General features: G+C 36.3%; 4 protein-coding genes across 4 annotated transcripts in view; 2 read left to right on the forward strand and 2 right to left on the reverse strand.

The window, feature by feature from the left end:
- LOC128865721 (membrane-associated guanylate kinase, WW and PDZ domain-containing protein 1) overlaps nucleotides 1-3,868 on the reverse strand; it is a 73,781-nt gene extending 69,913 nt beyond the window's left edge. The window contains exon 1 of the mRNA XM_054106008.1: nucleotides 3,604-3,868. The gene's annotated coding sequence lies outside the window, so the exon portion shown is untranslated. The remainder of the gene's footprint in view (nucleotides 1-3,603) is intronic.
- A 1,195-nt stretch (nucleotides 3,869-5,063) lies between these two features.
- On the forward strand, nucleotides 5,064-7,460 carry LOC128868899 (uncharacterized). The gene is made up of 3 exons (XM_054111471.1): nucleotides 5,064-5,674; nucleotides 5,738-6,037; nucleotides 6,085-7,460. Exons 1-3 carry the CDS (start codon nucleotides 5,442-5,444, stop codon nucleotides 6,986-6,988), a joined length of 1,437 nt encoding a protein of 478 aa, XP_053967446.1. The 5' UTR covers nucleotides 5,064-5,441; the 3' UTR covers nucleotides 6,989-7,460.
- A 4,183-nt stretch (nucleotides 7,461-11,643) lies between these two features.
- LOC128868898 (lamin-B receptor) lies at nucleotides 11,644-14,993 on the reverse strand. The gene is made up of 3 exons (XM_054111470.1): nucleotides 14,774-14,993; nucleotides 14,208-14,546; nucleotides 11,644-14,148 (listed from the first exon to the last, which is right to left on the reverse strand). Exons 2-3 carry the CDS (start codon nucleotides 14,481-14,483, stop codon nucleotides 12,295-12,297), a joined length of 2,130 nt encoding a protein of 709 aa, XP_053967445.1. The 5' UTR covers nucleotides 14,484-14,546; nucleotides 14,774-14,993; the 3' UTR covers nucleotides 11,644-12,294.
- Nucleotides 14,994-16,150: 1,157 nt separating this feature from the next.
- Nucleotides 16,151-22,217, forward strand: LOC128865731 (transport and Golgi organization protein 11). The gene is made up of 3 exons (XM_054106029.1): nucleotides 16,151-16,349; nucleotides 16,501-17,250; nucleotides 20,883-22,217. The coding sequence occupies exons 2-3, from the start codon at nucleotides 16,699-16,701 to the stop codon at nucleotides 21,150-21,152; spliced, it is 822 nt and encodes a 273-aa protein (XP_053962004.1). The 5' UTR covers nucleotides 16,151-16,349; nucleotides 16,501-16,698; the 3' UTR covers nucleotides 21,153-22,217.
- The last annotated feature ends 655 nt before the right edge of the window (nucleotides 22,218-22,872 follow it).

The following is a 22,872-nucleotide window of genomic DNA, read 5'->3' on the forward strand; positions in this document are numbered from 1 at the left end:
TCATTCTTTTAATTCAAAACCATTTAAAACAAGTTTACACTGTGTAGCAAATTAAAAAAAAAAAATTTATGAGTTTTTACTAACATTTCCAACTTTTTAGAAAAATTCCGGCTACAGCCCATTCAATTTTCGTATAAAATAGTGGCTTGAAATTCGCATTGATTTTTGATAATTTATTAACGGTGTAACGCATTCGTATTCGTCCATACAATGAATGCTAGAATTTTTTGTATGGCGAAAAAAATGCCTAACACCGTCCACAACAAAAATTAAAATTCAAAAAGTGGACGCTTGCTTTGGATTTTGATTTGATCTTATCATCGGCTCTAATTTTCCCAAAATTATATTCCACATGTAATGTCATCGAATGCATACGGAGTTGAATAAAAAAACAATTGTCGCAATATCACTTAAACTCTTTGTTTTATTCAATCTCAAGCTTCGGCTACTCTAATGAAAACGCCTCTACAACTGTTTGTAGGAAAAGTGAAAACCTTTCGATGATTAAAAATTTCTATTCGGTCAAATTATATAAGGAATAGTCAATTTAAACAGCCACGTGAACTGCAATACTGTCGCGGACTTTTTAGAAACTGGTATTAGTATTAAAGAATATCAAAAATAAAATTGACTTGTGTTATAAATTAATAAATATTTACCTTATTATTTCATATTATTTACTAGGAAAGTAATGTTTATTCAATAAATTTTACTTCACTTATCAAGCTTACGTTTTAAGTCAAAGCGCAGTTTCACAAACACATCAACAGTAGAAAATCTTTGTTCGCAACAATTTTTAATTAAACATCACTTTCATTTACACCTTTTTTTTTATTTATTTTGTATCACAAGAGAAAATATATGTAAGTTCATATATTATATTAATACGTACATATATATGAATGTATGTATGTACATATGTCCCCTTGTATGTAAATAGTTTGCGCAAAACAATCTTAAAACCGCTGGCACTAATGTTTACGTACTGAGCACGATAACTGATACAGCTGCAGCGGCAAAGGAAGGGAGACTGTTGGTGAAAGATCACTTTCCATTTTCACTTGCAGCAAATCAAAATATTGCACGATTAAATCACGTTCCACAAGCCACTAAAATAACTGACAGGTTCACTTGTTGGACACACTACTGGCAAAGGGGGGAAATCGCGAAAGCAGCATGCACAGCAAATTCAATACAACTCCACAATTCATAACAGCCAGCAACCACCGCATTTACCCCTTGAAAGCTGTTCAGGTGATCACAACTTATTGATAGGGTATTTGTGTTATTGGTATTGGTTGCGTCTATGAGGCAGGTGAATCTACATACGTACCTATATACACATAAATATACGTAGTGCAATGGTTTTATCTTTGCAAAGCGAAAACAACCACAAAACACTCATAAACACGTTAGACGACCGACAGGGCGATATTTGTAGTTTCGCAATGTTATTTCTAGTGCTGCGGATTACAGCTTAACTGCAGACACAAATGATGGCTTCTTCGACGACGACGATAACAGTGAGATCTCACGCGTTGCCGAGACTCTCAAACGCACTTGACTTTCTTTTCTACACCTTTGCTGCGACCGGCTTACCAGGTCGGCCGGTTTCCATCGACTCCACCTGTTTGCTGTCAATCGCTTGGCAATAATTAATACAAAAAGTGGTCAAACAGCACCAAATTTATTCATACTTTTTATTTCTGCAAAGACTATTAGTGACCAAACACAAACTTTTTTAAATTATTCACTTAAAATATAATTCATATAAATTGAAAACTCATTCCAAATTTCTGCGAGTGATGGCCACAAAATATGAACATATACATATGTATATTTTTAATGAAGAACACGTATAAGCCACAAAAGCATGTGAACTAGCGCAGCAAGCGTGCACAACCAACACGTACGACGAACCAATCGAACTAAAGTGGAAGCAACATTTGAAGTTGGAGTGCGGCTGTTGCGCTCGAACGTACAACTTCGGGCAATTAACGCTTCAACCTACGACGAACAAGCGCCATTGGCATTATATGAAGGAAAAGGAGAACAAACTTCAGGCGAAATTTTCTCACGACACATCGTTTCTTGGTAAGGTAATACCTTTAAAAAAACAAGTGCCGAAGATATTTACTCCAGGAAAGTTCCCCAGAGCTCAGCAATAATGGCCACTTTGTCTGTTGTGAGCCATCGGCTGTCTCAGCAGATCATTGAAAGTCGGTATCTACAGCACTCGTATAATGCATAAGATACTAAATTATTTTAAAGGTTTAAAGTTGAAGAATTAAATTGCCTTAATTTGGTTGTTAAACTCTATTTAAATGAATAAAATAAAATAAATAATTGGTAATGCCATGAAGTGGGAATAGAATATTTCACAGTCCTTCGCCGGATATAATTCCGGATCGTTCGGAAATAGAAGCAACTGTCGTGGGAACGCTATTATTTTGTCTATGACCTTTCTATAATATCTGAAACTTGGAAAAGAGGAAGAATGGTATCACTACTGAAACCTGATAAGTCGCCAACCAAGAAAGCCAAGTCACATTCTCCCATGTCAAATTCCCTCTCCCTCAAATTGATTATTACCAAGGATGCATTTCCCAACCACTAAACCTTGTGGAATATCGCGAGACCATGAAGGACAACCTTCGTTATCATTAGTCTCATGCATGCCATTATTGGATATAAATCTCAGCCACGGCCGTCGGTTCTGCATTACCGGAGCGATCCGAAATTACAAATGCATGTCTGGCCAAGAACTGTCTAATCCGAGTCCACTCAAGGGGACTTGGCTATAACAGATGAATGACAAAATGTCCTGCTTCTTTGTTGTTGCCTTATTTATTTCTTTACCGCCTCATTGAAAATATAGCAACTATGGGGAGCACTCAGGAAAATAATTGATAAACAGAAATTAAAAAATAAACACCAATTATTTTCTTTCTAAATGTAATTATCAAACATTTATTTTTAACTTAACTTTAAAATTTATTACAATCAACTTTTATTCCTTTTAGTTTGCCTAAAAACTTGATATTCAAAAATATATGTACATATTTCTCCCCATTATTTTACCAAAACGGAACCTAAATAATATCTCCGATAATGAACCAATCGCTTTGTGCTAGGCTTTGCAATACTTACACAAATCATATCGACTTTGATCCGAATATTAAGTTAGATATTTATATTGCCATTCAGCCCTTGCTAATAAGCAACAACCGCATACGAATATTCGGAATGCCAAACGCGCTGTTCGAAATTCTTTGCTCGCTATATAACTATGATCCACAAACAACCTGCATAAGATTTTGCCGTTTACTAATAAACAACTATATGCATGCCGAAAAGCAACAAGCGTTATAAATATATCCATCGTAGCCACCTGTAATTTTACACTTGGCTAGCTACATACACCTGTGTCCGACATTTTTCCCCACACACAATCATCCCCTTCTCTAATAGTGTTCCATACAGCAAAACAATCAATGTTTCCTCAAATTGTGCTGGACTGCACCACTATTTTTATTTATGAGCATTTAAAATATAAATTCTTTGTGCATGATTTACTTAAATTTATTTCTGGGCAAAACAAACCTTCATCTTTCCCATGAATTTGCGTTAATTTCTGGTTTTAGAAGTACGCTTCGTCACCAAACACTTAATTTTAACAGAATCAATATATTTGCTATTCACTTTTAAGGTACTGGGTTCTATCTCTGTGGATTTGTTTATCACATTGAGGTACTATATTTCCCTTGTATTTTTAATATTATTCGATGCGGCAACAAAGAATTTCATAAAAACAAAAACCAAAACAAAAACTCGTCCGAAAATCGCGTTGCGCATTTTTTCGGAATAATATTCATGATTACATATTGGAAACGTAATAGATTGAGCTTCATTCTTTCCTACTACAGGGTGTACGATAAAGAAAATATTAGAGTGACTTGATGGAGAAAGAAAAAAGCAATGTAATAAATTGCCAAACACTTGCTACGTCGCCATCGGCATAAAAATGCCAAAACAATGCATTTAGAAACATTATATTATATTTAATTGTGCTTTCACATTCTAACATAAGTTGGTTTAATTTAAATGTTCAAGTCAAATATTAACAAGCCATTCACTGAATATTTACAAGCAAATAATTTCTCTTCCCTTGTATTCTTTATTTTTACTTTTGTATTATTATGGCTCATTACGTCAGGCTGTTGTTAAAATCGCGGAAGATATAGTAGTAATTTTCGGAAGACGCCAAAATATATATCAATGTTGTTGCTCTAATAGGTTAAGACCTCACATGTCATTGAGTGTATCTAAAAACTGAATTTTTTGGGAACGCACAATCGCATCCGGCTCTTTTTGGGTGCCAGGGTACAGGGGTATAACTGGGGCCGAGGTAGCGGACGCATTGGCTAAGAACCCGAGCCCTTCCTTGCTATGGGACAACACACCACTAAGGAGAAACTTAGGAATGAAGAGCTAAGGCCAAGGGAGGTTTGCTGGTATCAAATTATAGTGCAACGCCAGGCAAAATCCTTACTTGGTGGGTACAATTAGAAGAGGTTTAGGAAACTCAAAGCTCTCCTTTAGGATAAACTGACAATGTTTACGGGCATTTTCACAGATCATTTTGCTCGCAGTTTTCCAAAAAATTGTTGGTTCATAACCTTTACTCATATAAAGAATTACTATAATAAGCCTAATATTTTGGCCGTGACAATGTGGTCTGATCCGTGAAGCTCAACTTGCTCGCAACACTATTATTCGGTGTTGTAACAATTTCAAACCATGCACTATTCAACCTTCAATCAAAAAAGTAGGATTCGATAAAAATCACCGGTTGTCAAATAAAGAAAAATCATTCATAATAATTTTTGATCGTTGCTGAATAAAATACGATAAAGAAAAATCATTCATAATAATTTTTGATCGTTGCTGAATAAAATACCACCCTGCCATAATCTCCGTCATGAATGAGTCATCAATTAAAAAAAAAAAACTTTGTGTGAACAGCCAATCAGAATGTAACAAGTCAACGTATGAATACAAATGCGTATAATTGTATTACAATTTTGTTCAAATAGAAATAACCAGTCCCAATTGAACACGACAGCAATTTAGTTGAAAATGAATATCTTACGTTATGGATACTGTAACATAGTAATTTAAATTGCATGAGAAAAAAGGAAGCAATGAGAGAAATTGACCCGACGTAAATGAAAAACAAATTTGATAAAAATCAGTAATAAAGACACGTCAGTCTTGAGCAATAATCGAAAGTGTAAACATGAATTGGTAAAATAATTCAAAGGAACCAGTGTAATGTTGCATTAGAAATTAGAAACACTTCGGATAAAGCCATACAAAAAATTTATTTGATTGAGAACTCTTTAGATCTTTAAGTGAAGCGGACTCAAACGGAATACACAATGGCATCAACAGCACAATCAGTTTTTATAACAGTGCCCAAGTACGTAGCTATAACGCATAATCCAACTATGACATTACCGAAGATAAGGCCTGCACCGACTCCCACGTCAGTGCAGGGAACAGCCGTAGTAGCATCTGCTGAGAATGTGATAGTTGAGGATGGAGCATCAGCACCAAGGGGCAAAAAACGCCGCCTTGATCACCTAACATGGGAAGAAAAGATGCAGAGAAAGTACGACTAAATTTTCCCTTTATTGTTTATAGATTGTAATAACATTTGTTTTTTATTTAACAGAAAATTGAAAAATCGTGTTGCCGCACAGACATCTCGCGATCGGAAAAAAGCTCGGATGGAAGATATGGAAAGAGAAATTGACGAATTAACACAGAAAACAGAAATATTACAAAATAAGTGCGAAAGTTTGCAAGCTATCAATGAATCTCTTCTTGAAAAGAATCATAAACTTGATATGGAGTTAGAACTTTTACGTCAACAACTCAGTGAAGTGCAACAACAACAGAAGCAGCAGCAAGAACAACTTGCCAGTAATGCCGCCAACTTAAAAGCTAGAAGTGCAGTTGGTACTTGTGCCGGCTGTGAGTCCATACTCAATGGATCTGCAGTATCCATATATACTGACCCTCTGCAGCAGGGATCACGTCAAATGGACTCTCAGTCGACAGAAGAACAACTGAAAAAGAGCAACTCAGTGGCGTCGCTTTGGAGGATTGTTGCGCTTTGCCTACTTTTCAAGATATGCTCCTCATCGACGAAGAATTCGATGTCAGTAAACTTGAAGAACTTGCCGAAAGCCTCATGGCCGATATCGAAGCAGACCTGGAAAATAATAATGGGTCAGGCAATGAAAATGATGCCAAAATTACAAGCAGCTCAGAGCGATTGCTTGGACCAGTGGTGGGGACCAAAACAGAGTGCTTGGAATCCAGCAAACATACAAACACACGAAGTAACAGCTTAAATAATACGGAGTGGGCGTCACCAATCCAAACGGATGCAATTCAATTACAAACCAATTTGCCTGCAGCGACACAAGAGCTAACAGGGCTTAGCGATTCATCTACAGTTATTGCATCAGCAGCACCGTGTACAATACAACAAGGCAAATTTAGTGACGACCCGACATCCCCGCTAGATACTGTGTACGGCACGTACGACGCAAAAACCAATTCTATAACAATTGTAATGGATGATGATGCGGTACCCGTAAATGAAGCGGTTGAGGAGATTTACTGTGATGGTGTAGCGCCGTCAAATAGTGATGAAATTAAATACCCCACACCTATGGCTTCACCATCACATGTTTTCCTAAACGTTGTCGATGACTCTGATGATGAGCCCTTTCTGCGACCGAATCGTCCTCTAGCGAAATCTCCTGCACTGTCACTACATTCTGTCGTTTCAGATCATGGCTATGAATCAATTATTGGTTCACCCACATCTACAGCGACAGAGCATTTCGATACAAGTGCCGAAGACTTTGACTGGCAGGGTAATTTTAACGATTTATTTCCCAGTTTGATTTAATAACAGTCGGTCAGAAACACAGTAATAGTAGGCTTTAAGTCAGTAAATTATTTGATAAGTCACATAGATGCTGCTATATGCAATAGTTTTAGGTATAGTGCTAAGCGTTAACTATAACTTATGAAAGAAAACTATACAAAATTTTGTGATTTATTTGAGCTATAATTATAATCTTAATAGGTACTCTCTTGGAGAATGCAATCGCTTCGGGAGATTAGTTTTAAAATTATACACTACTTATACAATTGCTAAAAACCTTAATTCATTAAGTTATTCCAAGACGTAGTTGCACTATGTTTTTTTTACAATTTTTAAAAAAGCTTTTGTTAATTTATAAATTTGTACTGCTGTAGGTATACTTCCTCTGTTAAACCATTTACTAATTTATTTTGTTACTTAAACATTTGTTTAGAATGGTTGGAGCCCGTTTGAAAAAAAGCTTAAAATAAAATATCTTATCTTGAACCCAAAACAGGCTGAATCATTTTCATTTCTATTACTTCTTAATAAATGGATGAAATCATTACAGAAAAGAGCTTAAGCTTTTTCTTTTTCCAAAATATACTTATTTAATAAGATAGAATGCATTCAAAAACAGTTTGCACTTTTTGCACTAAGATTTTCGATGGAGCTATACGATCTTCCTCCAAACAAAAGGCGCCCTTCTTGCTAGGCGTAGAAAATTTCTAGGATAATATTTAGTCAAACTGCTACTGGTCAGTTTCTATTCCATTTCTGGCAGAAGTTAACTTTTATGTTCCCTCTCGAGTAAAAGCGATTGCGAACTTAAGGGGACAGATACCTGTAAACGGCCATATTTTCCCTGATTTTCATTAAAATTATTTAAAACGAATCAATATATTTTTTTCAAAATTGGCATACAGTTTATTTGTACATTAAAATAATATAAAATTTTTATTTTTTATTTTAATCATTTAATCATTTAAAATGGCGAACGTACATTCAATTCTTCCAGGAAGGTTGCAGCGGGGCTTCTCAATCGGCAGGCATTGTAGCATCGGCGTCAGTGGCCAAACAAAAAACCAAACATTTTTTGGTTATTAATGTCATAATTTCTACATGAATTAACAATAAATGGGGGAAAAAAGCACGGAATAAAATGCTTGAAAAAAATAAATAAATTTTGAGGCCAATTTTCCTACTATTTTCGCTTCGAAAAAATTATTTTTTCGAAAACTTGAAACACATAGAAAGTAATAACATAAAAAAGATGTATGCAAAATTTCAGGGAGATCGCTCAATAACTTTTCGAGTTATTGTGTACGCCAATTCGAAAAATATAGTTTTGAGAAAAACGCGTCTAAAGTTTGAATACAACGTAACTATACCTCTCCCAGCTCTCGAACGTAAAGAATAGAGTCGTCACGGTTGACGATCTAAAGCGTTTTTCAGTAAGAGCGCTTCAACTTTTTTTTTGAATAAAACACAAACGGTTTGACTTTTTTAACTAATTTTTTTTTCATTATCGAGTTTGAACATATACATTTAAGTATGAAATTCGATTTCTTTTGCATGACCACCGCGTGCACGTTTTACGAAGTCCAATCGTTGAACCCAATTTTCGACCACTCTTTTGCATAAATCGGCCGAAATTCCAGCAATTTCGCGTTCAATATTGGCTCTGAGCTCACAAATCGTCGCCGGCTTGTTACTGTAGACCAATGACTTCACATAACCCCAAAGAAAATAGTCTAGAGGCGTCAAATCACACGAGCGCGGCGGCCATTCGACCGGTCCATTTCTGGAAATAATGCGCTCATCGAAATTACTCTTCAACAAATCAATTGTAGCGTGTGCTGTGTGGCTTGTGGCCCCGTCCTGTTGAAACCACATATCGTCTAAGTCCATACCATTCAATTGCGGCCAAAAATAATCGTTTATCATGTCGCGGTATCGATTTCCATTCACAGTAACGTGGCGATCGTTCTCGTCAACGAAAAAATATGGTCCAATTACGCCGCCGGCATGTAAACCGCACCAAACCCTGAATTTTTCGGGATGCAACGGTGCCTCATGAATCACGTGTGGATTGCTTTCTGCCCAGTAACGCATATTTTGCTTGTTGACAAAGCCATTGAGCCAAAAGTGAGCTTCATCACTGAAGATGATTTTTCGACTTTAAACTTTCTTAACAGAACACGCATTTTTATAATAAAATTCAATGATTTGCAATCCTTGCTCAAGTGTGTAGCGATCCATGACGAAATGTATACTAATGAAGTTTACAAATGACAAGCGAAAAATAAAAAATATTGCGTCGTTCGCCCTCCCTATCGGAAAAAAGTTGAAGCGCACCTATTGAAAAACGCTATATAATATAAGAAGTACTTAAATTTACGTTCTAAATTTTGACATATTCTTAAAGGATTATATTATAATTTTATAAAAAAAATTTTTTTTCGAAATTTTACAGGTATCTGTTCCCTTAATGAATCATTTCGATCCTTATGCCAAGATTTTAAGTATAATTATTTTGTTCTACTATCATTTCTTTTCGAACTACCTTTTCGCCATTAAAAAAACGAAACGAAATCATTTCATCAAATGATTGAATATTGATACAAATCGATGTTCTGTGGTATTACTTTATGTTTTGAAGAGTAATTGTAGAATTTTAATAAAATATTAAATATGATTTAGTAAAATAGTATTTGCAGGCAAGAAAAATTTGGCTGCTGCTACGTTGTGAAGTGCTGTTGTCAATGTATTTATACTATTACAACGCACAGCTCAAACATAGCGAACTTCGGCATTCGTATCATTCACCTTTTATGTTTTGTTAATAATTAAAAAAAATAATTTGTTACTCTACAATCTCCTACTGTTAATGGCCTCTGGAGACGGTCAAACATTTTTGACAAGAACTTTATATGTGTGCGTGTCGGGTGCTTGACGCTAATATCTAAAATTTTTGATTTTTACCGACAACAAGTATGTGTGACACGACGACACCCGACTGCACTAACACACACAAAGCTCAGTCAAGCATGCTTGACCGTGTCCAGAGGCCATAACGCATACTCGTACATGAAAGAGATGCTGCTGCGTTTGCCTTTATTGTCAGTGCTTTAAAGATGCATTAATAACTAAGCTTTCCTCTTCGTGCGTTAGATTTTTTCCGTTATTGTATTTGCAAATATTGCAAACTAAGAAACACTAATAAATCTAGGGGAAAACTACTTAATATGACTTTTTATTACATACAAGCTAAATAATGAATTATTGCCATATTTTGCATAAATATAATGGTTGGGTGTGACTTTTCTTCTGAACTTTTTCCAAAAGGTTACTTTTATTTACCATAACTTTTTTTGTAATTTTTGCTAGGGCAGGGCAAGTACATATTTACGCAATAAACGCTTTGATTAGTATCGTTTGCACTTGCGAATGAGATCAGCACATAGATTTTAGTGCAAATATTATAAATGTAGATCCAATCGAAAGGAAAAATCAATTGGAAAACTTCTAACGCGTAAGCAGTGAATAGTTTTAAACATAGCCGAGTGCGATTATCATGTAATTTTCCATCGAGATATGCGTTTCTTTTACCAAAGTGATATTAACTTTTTAAGCTTTGCTAATGTCCAAATTGGTAGTATAGACAAAAAATTTTTACAGTGGATTGCGAAAAAATGGAAGGGCCAAAAGTTATTTTATCAAGATTACAAGAACCAACAAATTTCTTAAAATGTTTAATTATTGGATCGGAAACATTTCTTAGACAATATGCGAAAATACAACGCCTTATTTCAAATGACTTCCTTTGGCGCAAATGAAATAGTTGAAGGAAATATCATACCCACATTCAAAATTCAAGTACAAGTCTTCCACCGCATCGAATTATTACTTCCCCGCCACGGTAATTGCCCCAAATTTTTACAAGCGGAGCAAGAGACATGGCCTTGGATTGCCGCATTGGTGAATTGAAACGAATTTCTGAATTACATCACGCATACATACATACTCTTCCAACACCCCTTTATGTTTTCATCAGTAGATAACGGATATCACCTCAATATTGCGCAGCAAAATATTTCTAATCGCAATCAACCTAAAAATGGGTCCTGTATGCAATACTTCCCTACCGTTTTATGGTTAGCGCGAATTGTGTGAATCGTCTACACTTTATTGAAAATTTGCTGTTTGACATGATGACAAAGATGATAACCAAAAGATTAAAATACATTCCGTTTAATCAAAGACATTTAAAAAATTACACAACACAAATTGTGACAAAAATGAACTAAATTATACTTATCGAAGACCGACCATAGCCTCGGTAGGTGTACTGCAAAGCTTAAGTTTTAGCTTGCTGGACTCATATATTAGCATTTCATGCACCGTTTATCTCCAATTGGGACCAAATAGATTTATTTAACCAGATATACATTTTTTGAGCCCACGATTGTAATCAGCTCAGAGATCTGAGAAAATTAGGAACGTTTCGGAAAAATTTCTATTCACTATCCTACTGCATACGAAAATAAAACCTTTATGATTCTGAATTAAACAATTTCCATGCGCACTGTGTTGCATGTGCATTAGTATTAGTTCCGCAGTTTACCCATTACATAAGTAGGTATGAGTATAAAAAGAGCACCCATTGTAATTTTAATATAAACAACAATAACATATTTGCAATTTAAAGTCTTGGTTGATATTCTATATTAAAATTTTTCAGGTTTGTACGATTTATGGTAAGATTAAAAGATACTAACACTAAACAAAAAATTTGAACAAGGAGTCATTAAAATGTAAATCATTTGTTCACATAACCACAAAGTAAAAATTTAATTTGTCATCTTTTTGGCCAAGGTGACGCAAATGACGCTATATATTAATACTTATATGTATACACGTATGTATATATAATTATTAAATTTATTACAATGTATTGTATAATTATGCGTAAATTTTTTACTGTTTTCGTTGGTAATATAAAAATATGAATTATTTCATATAAAATTTCTTGTTACGATTATAATGCCCTTTTTTTGTTTTATATACATATAAATTTAATGAAATAAAAAATTGTATTATAATCAATATAAAAACTAAATACATTATCCTAGATAAACATTCCGGTATCATTTCACATATATAATAACCGTTTTGCCTACTAAAATATAATTGCTTCCACATGTGAGGTCGATGCCAATGAACATATTCAAAATTATATGGGTTCGTGATTTTGTACTAATAATAATTTCTATGTACTAAAAATTTAAAAAATAAATCATTTGTCCTCGTTGCAATCTCATTGCACCGCTTTATATTTTTGCCGCTCAATAGACTTTCGGCAATATATAGTATCGCACTTTATTACAATAGCGAACCCAAGACGAATGATAGCGCGACATGTTACGCACTTGCACGCGTTTAGTGCGATGTAACAATATTGTACACAAAATCAGTATACAAATTAATGGTGGCCAGGCAAAACGCAAAAATAGCGGTAATGTTAGAGCGCAGAGTGCGAGTAAATCGCCAGCATAATTGGGTTGACGTACACGACCCCAAAACGAGCCAAGCAAAAGGCGACGCCCCTGGAACGTGTGTATGGTTTCAACACCGACAAAATATGCATTTGTAGGATTTACGCGGTATTTGTATTTGATAGCGCTACTGATACGTTTAAGTAGCAAGCCTGCAATCAGGAGTACCACGGGTAAATATGCTGCATAGCAGCAATTCAAAGATTGCGCTTGCTTGCCAAGTTGCTGTTCGTAGAAGTATCGTGCTACCGCTGTCAATAAATATGGAGTGGCTGCATAACGCAAGAGCAGCAAAGCACCAAAACCTTCACCCTGCATTTCAAACGAAGATGCCAAATGGTGCTCGAAAATTATAGCATCCAACACATAGGCCAGCAACATACCCGAAGTAAGCAAAGCTGCGCTATCATATCGCCCATTATAATAATAATATGTCATCGTGTTCCAAACGCCACGTTCATTTGCCGGCAGCCAAGGTAGAGACAGCTGTTTATACAAATAACATTCAACATACAGTAGAGTGAACAGCAAAGCCACACGATAAAACACCAACTTGAAATCAACCAAATCTATCCACCTGGGGTTCACCTGCCTGCCTTGTGCATAGTCCACCAGAAAGTTACCTGTTTTACCATAAATATTTGGCTGCGCTTGGCTCGATTTGGCATTCAACGTGCTAGAGCGCATGTAAGCCCACAATGCTAAAATAAATGCATTTAAAAATCCATATAAGCAAAACCGCATTTGATGTTTTAGTACGAAATCAGCTAACGGATAGTTTAGATACTCGGCCCAACCAGCTCCCAAAGTCATCAGGATCGCAATAGGTAATGCATTGAATTTATATTCAGCGCTATAGTGAGTGACACCACCAATACCACCTATGCGTTCTGTGGGTAGGCGCACATATCTACCAAATATCGTTGCGGAAAGCACAAAAACTCCTAATTGAAATGCAATATACCCAGAAACGGCTTCATTGTTGAAAATAGATTTCCATGCAGCGCTAGTTTTAAATGAATTAATATCCATATGGGGTATGACCAACTCACACACGTTCTTCTGACAACTCCATTGCAAATAGTACACGATGCAAGGTACGAGTAGCATTAGTAGCGTAGTTCCTGCCCAGCCTCCGAATTCCTTTGGTGTCTCCAGCTGCCGAGAATTTTGTCCCAGCGCAGTGGTCGAATACGAGTGCTGGGAACTTGCTTTGAAGCTTTTAAAGTTGTCTCCATCATCTTCTTCGTAATCTTCCATTGTGCGACCATTTGTTTCGTTATCGGAAAATTCCGCCTTCGAAGAAGCACCATCATCAAAGATAGAACGTGACACCGAACGACTATACCGACTTTCTACTTCAGTATTTGTTGTGGGTGTGTGCGTACCCTCACGTCTGCCACCGGCAATAGTTTTTGAAACGGAGCGTCGTATGTAATCTGACAACTTTTGAAACTCGGTGTCCAATGCTGAGGCAGTCGAACGTATCTCAATAGTCTTTTGGGTGCTGCTGGAGCTAAATGTGCTAAGCAAGGAAGAAGTAGACTTTGTTGTAAAAGGCGGTGAACTTCTTTCACCGACGTTAACATTCGAACCAACCGCAGTCGGTATCCGTGTTTTCGAGGCGGTTTTAGGTGAAGGGGTCTAATTGTGAGATTAAATTAGTTTTTTTTATTAAATTTAAACCAATTATTAGAACTCACCTTCTTTAATTCTTTTATAGGAGAAGGATTGGAAACCGGAGATGACCTTTCAATAGTTGTTGCGGATGGCGCTGATACTGCGGCTGAAGATCGCGGTCGCGATGAGCGTCGTGTGCGTCCAGGCGAGGTGCGTCTCGGTGGCGAAACATTTGTCTTAGAAGAACTTCTTTTCACGGGTACATTGATATGCGTACTTGCTGTACTAACTTTTTCTTTTGGCGCTAATACCGAATCTTCATTCCGTTTCCGACGCCCGCTCGTACGACGACCCTCCATCTAACTTGTTTTCTCGCTTTTATTTTTGTCTTTAATATTATATTTATAATCTCCCCGTTAGCTCTATAACAATAACAAAAGCAAAAACATAAAACAAATATAATTCTATCTGAAATAGAATTTCTCTTCGTTTTCACGACGAAACTCTTTTACCCTCGCAATGATTTTTCGCGCGCAACTTGAGGTCGACGTCGACGTTACTGTACATTTTGTTTTTGGTTGCAACCATAAGCATTGCAAACAAATTTTTCATTCCAACAACTTTGCTCACACACTCAAATTTTACCCACCTAATTAATGTATTCTGCTTCACGATATATAATTTATTATGTATGCATCAAAAATTTTTCACTGAATATGATTTTGATTTATTTAGCTCAACTTTTATTAAGGAATTTTTGAATACAAGTAATGCCGCTTTGACTTTTACGATAATTGAACAAGAATAGATGCCAGGATGCCGAAAGGGAAAGTATGTGAAAAGAAAAGGGCAAAAGATAAGCGAAGGGATCTAGCAATAACGGTGGTGTGAGTGAAACAAGTAAAAAAGGCAGCTGCAAAGTTCTGGGAATTTCAGTGTTGAACACACAGAAAATATCATGCCATTGCTGTTGATATTCGCTTCGGAAATGAATTCGCCCAACCAGTTTATGAGAAATTGGGAATTTTTAATAAGAAATGTATCAATTACTAATGAACAAGAATGATAGATTACCGTAATTGGCAATTCGAAGCAAAATTTCAAGAGCAACTTTGGCTACTAGGTCATAGCGCACTTGGTTGCCAATTATCCCCGGCCATTTCATACGCCATTCAAATTAGGCCTTGCTCAGACGAAGGTGGATAGAATTCTAATATAATCAGATCTTTAATTGATTATCAGTGGTTTTGAAGGGATCAGCTGATTTTCTGATGTAGCAGGGGATATGGCAGCGGTTTCTTTACGACAAAACTGAGATATATGGGAAAATCAACGCTGCCCTGGATCTGAGTCCGGTGGATTGAAGCCAATGGTCCATTTTCCCAAACGGGGTTGGTACGCTGTATCAGATATGGGATCGACTAACTGCTCATTGTGTACTGAATTCGAAAAAAAAAACAATTGAATGTAATTGAAATAGCAAACTTTAAAAACACGCCGACATCCATATTTTTCTCAAAATCAATTAGAAATAAACGGTCTTTCATGTAATGGTTGGTGTAATGGTGCCTACACTCACCCACGTTACCGTAGTCCCTGTCTATTACCCGTCAAATGTTGCCATTGACGTTTCTGCATAAACACTTTCACACACATCCGCGTTAGCAGTTACAATTTTTCATTGTATAATAAAGCCAAAAACCAACAAATACAACTAGTTCATTTATATATAATTAACATTATTCAACATTGTTTTTAAGTTATTTTAATAAAAATTATAATTTTTCTAAGTTTATTTTGTAAATTATTTCGAATTTACTGTTTGGCAACACTGTATGGGGAGAGAGCAATCAGCGTACACGGTTTTACGGAACAATCCAAAATTTTTCATTTACCCACGTACTCGATCTACATTACTATGTAAAGGAACGATGGTGAGTTTTATTTACATGGGGCTCTCATTAGTTTATTCGCGTCAGTTAACACGAAGGTACGTTTACGTCTACGTTGGCGAGCATGAGCACCATAATTGGTTCATGAACTATAACACGTTTATTTTTTCTTCTACTGGCAACTTCATTATCGCTGTCAGATCAACTGCATTTCGTAATCAGATAAATACACTCTGCACACTCTGTGTTGCAGTACAGAATAAAAAAAATAGAATTGGAGGAAAGTTGCCGAATTGTTTTCCTCGGATCTTTTTCTTTTGGTGGAGTTGAAAAGTAAGCAGGAGTACACAATTGAATATTATTTATTTCAGTAGTTTACATGAAATTTTCATTTGTTCGTCAAACTAAAAATTTATTTGTTTTTCCAAACTTACCTATTGGTTTTACTTCCTGTCTGTCGTCTACGTTCCTTTATAAAATTCAGTAATATCGCAGCGAGAAATTCGAACGGAACATAAGTGTGGAATTGTGTAGAGTTGAGGGGCGAGCCATAATTGTGATATAATATTTGATAAATTTGTACAAAGTTATAATCGCATCACCGGGCGACAGACAGGAAATTGAGCCATAGCAAATCTGACAAGACAAAAAATCAAACAAAAAGACTCAGTGACTAACTGCAATGGGTACACCACAATCTCCCACCCGTATGTTCAATGGCCTGGATGAAGATATATACAATGAAGCGAAATTCGCACATGAAATAAATGACAAAATGCGTGTTCCTAAGCGCATTAAAGCTACAGGAGAATTCTCCGACGAAGATTTATTGTTATCCAATCAGAATGGCTTAATGAATTCGTGGAATTACCATGATAAGATTGACATGAACGTACCAGATCGTATAGTGGTATTGGGTCATAATCAACATCTAGAGACACGTTCAGCACCACTTGAAATACAACTGGAAAACTCAATTTTACCAAAGAATCCGGCGATGAGCATGGTGCGTGTGCAAACACCACCGCGCGTTATAACACTTAATGATCACCACTTCCCTTCTGCTTCTGAAGAAAGCTCGCCACATCGGTATGGTGATGGTGCTGACTTGGAAGATGGTGATTATGATGACGACGATACACGTCCACCACCTTATGTACGTGCTAACGGTGTAGCACATGCACAAGTAGGATTCCACCCAGTCGACTCGAATTCGGTGGAATCGGACTCACAGGTATGCTTTATAACAAATATTATCGATACATATTTATTTACATAGTATAAGTGACTGCGAAAATGTCTATTTGGTAAATGTGTGCTGGAGTGAAAACTTCAAAATAAATATAAACATTTAAAACAAGTAGCATATGCATGTATCATATGGTTAATGGTTGTAAAGGGTTAAGGAGTAGCCCTTTAGCACTGCGACCATATTGATCTATTGTGCACCCTATGCTGTCTATTGACTGTTAAGTATGCTTATGAATTGTACCAGCTCCTTCTGAGGGAGTGATTGAAGGTCTTCATCTGTAAGCATGAACTTGTTTAAAAACCTTTTCCTTCTGTGCGTCAACCCCGGACATTCGATAATGAGATGTTCCATAGACTCCTCATCTTCGCAGCAGAATCTGCAGGTGCTGGTGTTAGTTATGCCTAATTTATGTAAGTGTTTGTTGCAGGTGAAGTGACCCGTGAGGGCGCCTGTTAGAGTGCGAATGCTCTTTTTGTTTAACGTGAGGGCCATGTTGGCTCTTTTAGCGTTGAAACTTAAGAACTTTTTGGAGTGTCTAAGACCCTCTACATTGTTCCAATGCTGATTTAATAGAGTTTTGGCCCAGTATTTTATTTTTTGTTTTAGGTTGTTTTTGTTGAATCCGAACATAGGACTAGGTCCGATGAAGTTTTCATCTGCCCCTTTTTTGGCTTGAAAGTCTGCCTTTTCGTTGCCGTCATATCCCTCATGTCCCGGTACCCAAATTAATGATACATTGTTTTTGGATGCCAGATTATTGAGTGCCTTGTGGCATTCTAAGAGGGTTTTTGAGTTGTATGTATAGCTATCTAAAGCTTTTAGGACTGATTGGCTGTCCGAGAGTATTTTAATCCTTACTCTCTAGTGGTTTCTGCGTTGCATGATGCTTACTGCTTCCATTATTGCGTATAGTTCCGCTTGGAAGATAGTGGTGTCCCTGGTGAGAGTGTATGATTTGTGGATTCTGGGCCCCACTACACCTGCTCCTACACCATAAGGTGTTTTTGATCCATCAGTGTACCATTTTTGTGAATCATCATTCATCCATTTCGGGTTTGTTTTCCACTCGATCCTCTCAGGAAAGGTAACTGTGTATCCTTTTGTGAAACAGAGGATTTGGTCGATGTGGTCTGAAACTTGAGCCATGCTTATGGTGTTTTTGATTTTATTTAGGATATTTAGGTGACCGGTGAGGTTGCCCAATTTGAAATTTACTTTCATGTGTAGCATGAGTGCTTGCGGAGCTGCTTCCTCTTGGATTGCTATATGAAGTGGTGGGAGATTAAGGAGTGCTTCTATGCCAGCTGTTGGGGTAGTTCTCATAGCCCCTGTGATGCATAGACAAGCAAGCCTTTGTACTTTTCCCAGTTTGGTTATCGCTGTTTGTTGGATAGATTTGCTCCACCATACTAGTGCCCCATACAGTATGATTGGTCTAACCATTTGGGTGTATATCCAGAGGGCCATACTAGGGCTGAGGCCCCAGGATCTCCCTAGTAGTTGTTTGGTTGTCCACAAGGATTTCGTGGCTTTTTTTGTTATATTATTAATGTGTGATTCCCAAGTGAGTTTTTTATCTAAGGTTAAACCTAGATATTTGACCTCTTCCTTTAGTTCTATCACTGTTTCATTTAGTTTCAATGCAGGAAACTCTAACTTTCTTTTTCTTGTGAAGGGGATTATTGTGGTTTTGTTAGGGTTGATCGATAGCCCCTCCTTTTTACACCATTCCCATGTTGCGTTCAAGGCATTTTGCATTAAGTCTGTTAGTGTCCTTTCATGGTTGCCTTTTATTATAACAGATATGTCATCTGCATAACCAAATGCATAACATATGTATGTATATATAAACCAAAACAACATTACGTTTCCTCGAAATTTTAAATGCTCAATTATACAGAGTAGTATAAAATGCAAAAGTAGCAAGCAGTTAAGCAGGCGAATTTAAACGTGCTTAATTGTTAGGGATGAGACATTTTCACGACATTAAATCTATACAACATCCAGCTAGATTTTATAAAGGGTCTATTGGATTTTGGAAAGCCTGAATTACATTTTAGAAAACGCCAATTCGGTTTTTGAATAATCCACATTATTTTATATAACACTCATAAAGTCTCATAAAGTCCATGTATGGTACATTAATCATTAAAAACGGTTTCCAAAATCCAATTGACTATTCTAAAATCCAACAGAACATCCTAAAATTCAAGTGGAAATGGTGTAGATATATAACTGTAGTGCGACTGGTTATTTGACTTACATATAAATTTCAGGCGGCCGCCGTAGCCGAATGGGTTGGTGCGTGACTACCATTCGCAATTCACAGAGAGAACGTCGGTTCGAATCTCGGTGAAACACCAAAATTAAGAAAAACATTTTTCTAATAGCGGTCGCCCCTCGGCAGGTAATGGCAAATCTCCGAGTGAATTTCTGCCATGAAAAAGCTCCTCATAAAAATATCTGCCGTTCGGAGTCGGCTTAAAACTGTAGGTCCCTCCATTTGTGGAACAACATCAAGACGCACACCACAAATAGGAGGAGGAGCTCGGCCAAACACCCAAAAGGGGTGTACGCGCCAATTATTATTATATATACATATATAAATTTCAGGTGGTAGTTTACGCCATTAGTGTGTGTGCTGTGATTGACCTGAAACGTAAATATTTTGGAAACACTATCCACATGTAAAATAAATTGTATAGAATGAATGAATTACAATGAAGTTTGCACTTTGATTCCACGGTCTTTTGTGCACCCAGTATTTCATTCACATCCATCTCTCGTAATAAAGCTGTTGTTGTTGTTGTTGTTGCAGCTGTACCTTTGCCCTATCAGTGAAGCGTAATCACCAGTCGCCTTCGTCTAGCTCATCTAACGATAGGCCCAGAAACTAGCTGTTTCGGCGGGTTGGATCCAGAGGGAGAGGGGTTTAGTATGTCGGGGTCGATTCAGGATAAGTAGGAGTTTAACCTGCTACAATATCCAGATCGCGGCTGCCGTAGCCGAATGGGTTGGTGTGTGATTACCATTCGGAATTCACAGAGAGAGCGTTGGTTCGAATCTCGGTGAAACACTAAAATTAAGAAAAATATTTTTCTAATAGCGGTCGCCCCTCGGCAGGCAATGTCAAACCTCCGAGTGTATTTCTGCCATGAAAAAGCTCCTCATAAAAATATCTGCCGTTCGGAGTCGGCTTAAAACTGTAGGTCCCTCCATTTGTGACACAACATCAAGACGCAAACCTCAAATAGTAGGAGGAGCTCGGCCAAACATCTAGCAGAAGTACGCGTGCCAATTATTTTTTTATTTTATCGTATCAATTGCCACATCAGCTTCGATAAGTTTTTCACTCTTTATCTAGAATAAAAACTTTTTTAAGTCATTTTCATTAAAAAGCTTTAAACTCAAATTCTCAAACAAAATTTGTCATAAATTTTGAAACTTCGCCAATTGCGCTCAAATAATTGTCAATATATTTTGCTAACAACAAGCTTATATAAGATAATGAAAAATTTGAAAATTATCGCTTTAAAGGACTTGCTGGTGCATAAAAAAAAATTTAATTACATATTTGAAAAAAATAATTGAATGAATTTTTGTTTTTGTTGCAGTTGACTACTGGTGGAGGAAGCAAACGTTCGCAACAGCTGGCGTATAATAATGAGACATCTCTTGTCAGTCATCGGGAAGGTACACCAATTGGAGAACTTACGCCACACGAAGAGATTCTATACTTGCGTCGACAATTGGCCAAATTAAATCGTCGAGTATTGAATATCGAAATCAACAATGAGCAACGTTTGCAACGTGAGAAAATCGTATATTGCTTGGGCTTGGCGTATTTCGTATTGAAGGCTGTTTTTTGGCTGAATCGTAATTGAAGATTGCTTGCGGATGAACTTAAATCCGAAGGCAATATTAAGGCAGTTGGTCGCCATACATTTTCGTGGTATTTAACAAATCGTCTAAATTTATTGAGAATCGAGGGAGAACATGGCTACGGAAAATGTTGTTGTGAAGGGATGCTAGTGGAAAGGACCGCCAACATTAATACATACATACATGAGTATCATATTATCCATTAATTTGTTCTTTGTAATCGTAGCAATGATGAAAGTGTATTTTTGAATTTAATCTGATTGCCTTCGAGCGCTTTCATTTTTATTAGACTAAATTATTCCGATATTGTTGTTTAGCATATACATATTATTAAGCATATATCGGATTAAAAAGCAAGAGGTAAATGCGGCGAGTACTTGGGTGTTTTATAAGAAATACAATTTGGAGAAAAAGACTCGCTTATTTGACTACTTGTATTTATTTCGATGTATGTCTTTATTGTAATACATTTTGAAGATTTTTAAACTCCAATAAGAATAGCAGAACCTAAACAATATTTAACGTGATTTATTTCTGACATCCTTGGTTTTGCAGTATATTGCAAACTTTTAACTTTATTAGTATTCATACAAGCCTATTTTTATTTTTTACATTTTTAATTACAATGATTTCTACTTTAATGCCATATTATTGTTAAATATATTAAAAATGAAAGAAAAAAAACCAGTTAAAATAATACGCAGAACGTGTAAATTAAATGATTTACTTAATAAAAATTCGGATGGTTTTGAAACAGCTGTTGCTAAGCGCTATAAAAACTGTCAACGTTATTCGTCTAGTTCTAAGATTTATTAAGATTACTTTGAAGAACAAAACAAGTTTGCCACTTTGGAAGTTCTATCTACCATACAAAGTATGATACTTTTTAGTCACGATGGCTTTACATTACATTGAGGAAGAAAGCAAGGTTTTTCAACGGTTGAAATTCATGATGAGAAATAAAAAAATACGAATATTAACACAAAAGATCATCTCTTACAGCCAAGTAAAATTTGTATAACAAAGATTGAAAATAAAATGGAAGCTTTGTGTTAAAGTGTAATTCACCGATTTATTTCATTAATAAATTTCACCGCCAAGATTTATAACATTTGTATTGTACTTGTGTCCCACTAATTGTTAATTTGGCAAATATCGCACATCGGTTTTGTAGCTTCAACTCGGGTTCGACTTTCCGAAAAATTAATGTTATTTAGATGCCTATACAAAAATGACTGATTCTTCTGATAAAGGCAATGTCTGATTGTTACAACTACATGTACAACCCATGGGAAACCTCTTTAGGAAAAATCGGATTAAAAAAAAAAATCGTTGTCTTGATCAACAATTTCATAGGACTGGTGTTGTTGTAGCAGTAACTTTGACCTGCCAGTGTAGTATAATCACCGGTCGTCTTGGAAGGAAACTTGCTGTTTCGTCAGGTTGGTTCCAGAGGGAAGAGGGATTTAGATGAGTGGGTTTGGTGGGGCATGCGCCTTCACATTTAATATGTACTATTTTATATTGTAATGTTAAATTCGACCTCTAGCCACGCTTTGGAGGAGCAGATATATATTTCAAAGTAATTTTTCTCAACAGGAAATGTCGGATTTGATACCAGTGTCCAAAAAATGTTACAAAAACTAGGAGTTAATACAATTAAAAAAAAATTCTTTAAAAGTTTGGCCGAAGCTGAAATTTTATGGCCAAAGCCGAAATTTT

The sequence above is a fragment of the Anastrepha ludens genome, chromosome 6 (genome assembly GCF_028408465.1).
Source record: "Anastrepha ludens isolate Willacy chromosome 6, idAnaLude1.1, whole genome shotgun sequence".
NCBI lineage: Eukaryota > Metazoa > Arthropoda > Insecta > Diptera > Tephritidae > Anastrepha > Anastrepha ludens.

What these genes read in the sequence shown, in the direction of transcription:
- LOC128868899 (XM_054111471.1), top strand. Translation starts at nt 5,442, where the DNA reads ATGGCATCAACAGCACAATCAGTTTTTATAACAGTGCCCAAGTACGTA. An exon ending in GAAGAAAAGATGCAGAGAAA is followed by an intron (nt 5,675 to 5,737) that starts GTACGACTAAAT and finishes TTTATTTAACAG; the next exon opens with AAAATTGAAAAATCGTGTTG. An exon ending in GCAGTTGGTACTTGTGCCGG is followed by an intron (nt 6,038 to 6,084) that starts CTGTGAGTCCAT and finishes TATATACTGACC; the next exon opens with CTCTGCAGCAGGGATCACGT.
- LOC128868898 (XM_054111470.1), bottom strand. Translation starts at nt 14,483, where the DNA reads ATGGAGGGTCGTCGTACGAGCGGGCGTCGGAAACGGAATGAAGATTCG. An exon ending in CTATAAAAGAATTAAAGAAG is followed by an intron (nt 14,149 to 14,207) that starts GTGAGTTCTAAT and finishes TCTCACAATTAG; the next exon opens with ACCCCTTCACCTAAAACCGC.
- LOC128865731 (XM_054106029.1), top strand. Translation starts at nt 16,699, where the DNA reads ATGGGTACACCACAATCTCCCACCCGTATGTTCAATGGCCTGGATGAA. An exon ending in CGGTGGAATCGGACTCACAG is followed by an intron (nt 17,251 to 20,882) that starts GTATGCTTTATA and finishes TTTTTGTTGCAG; the next exon opens with TTGACTACTGGTGGAGGAAG.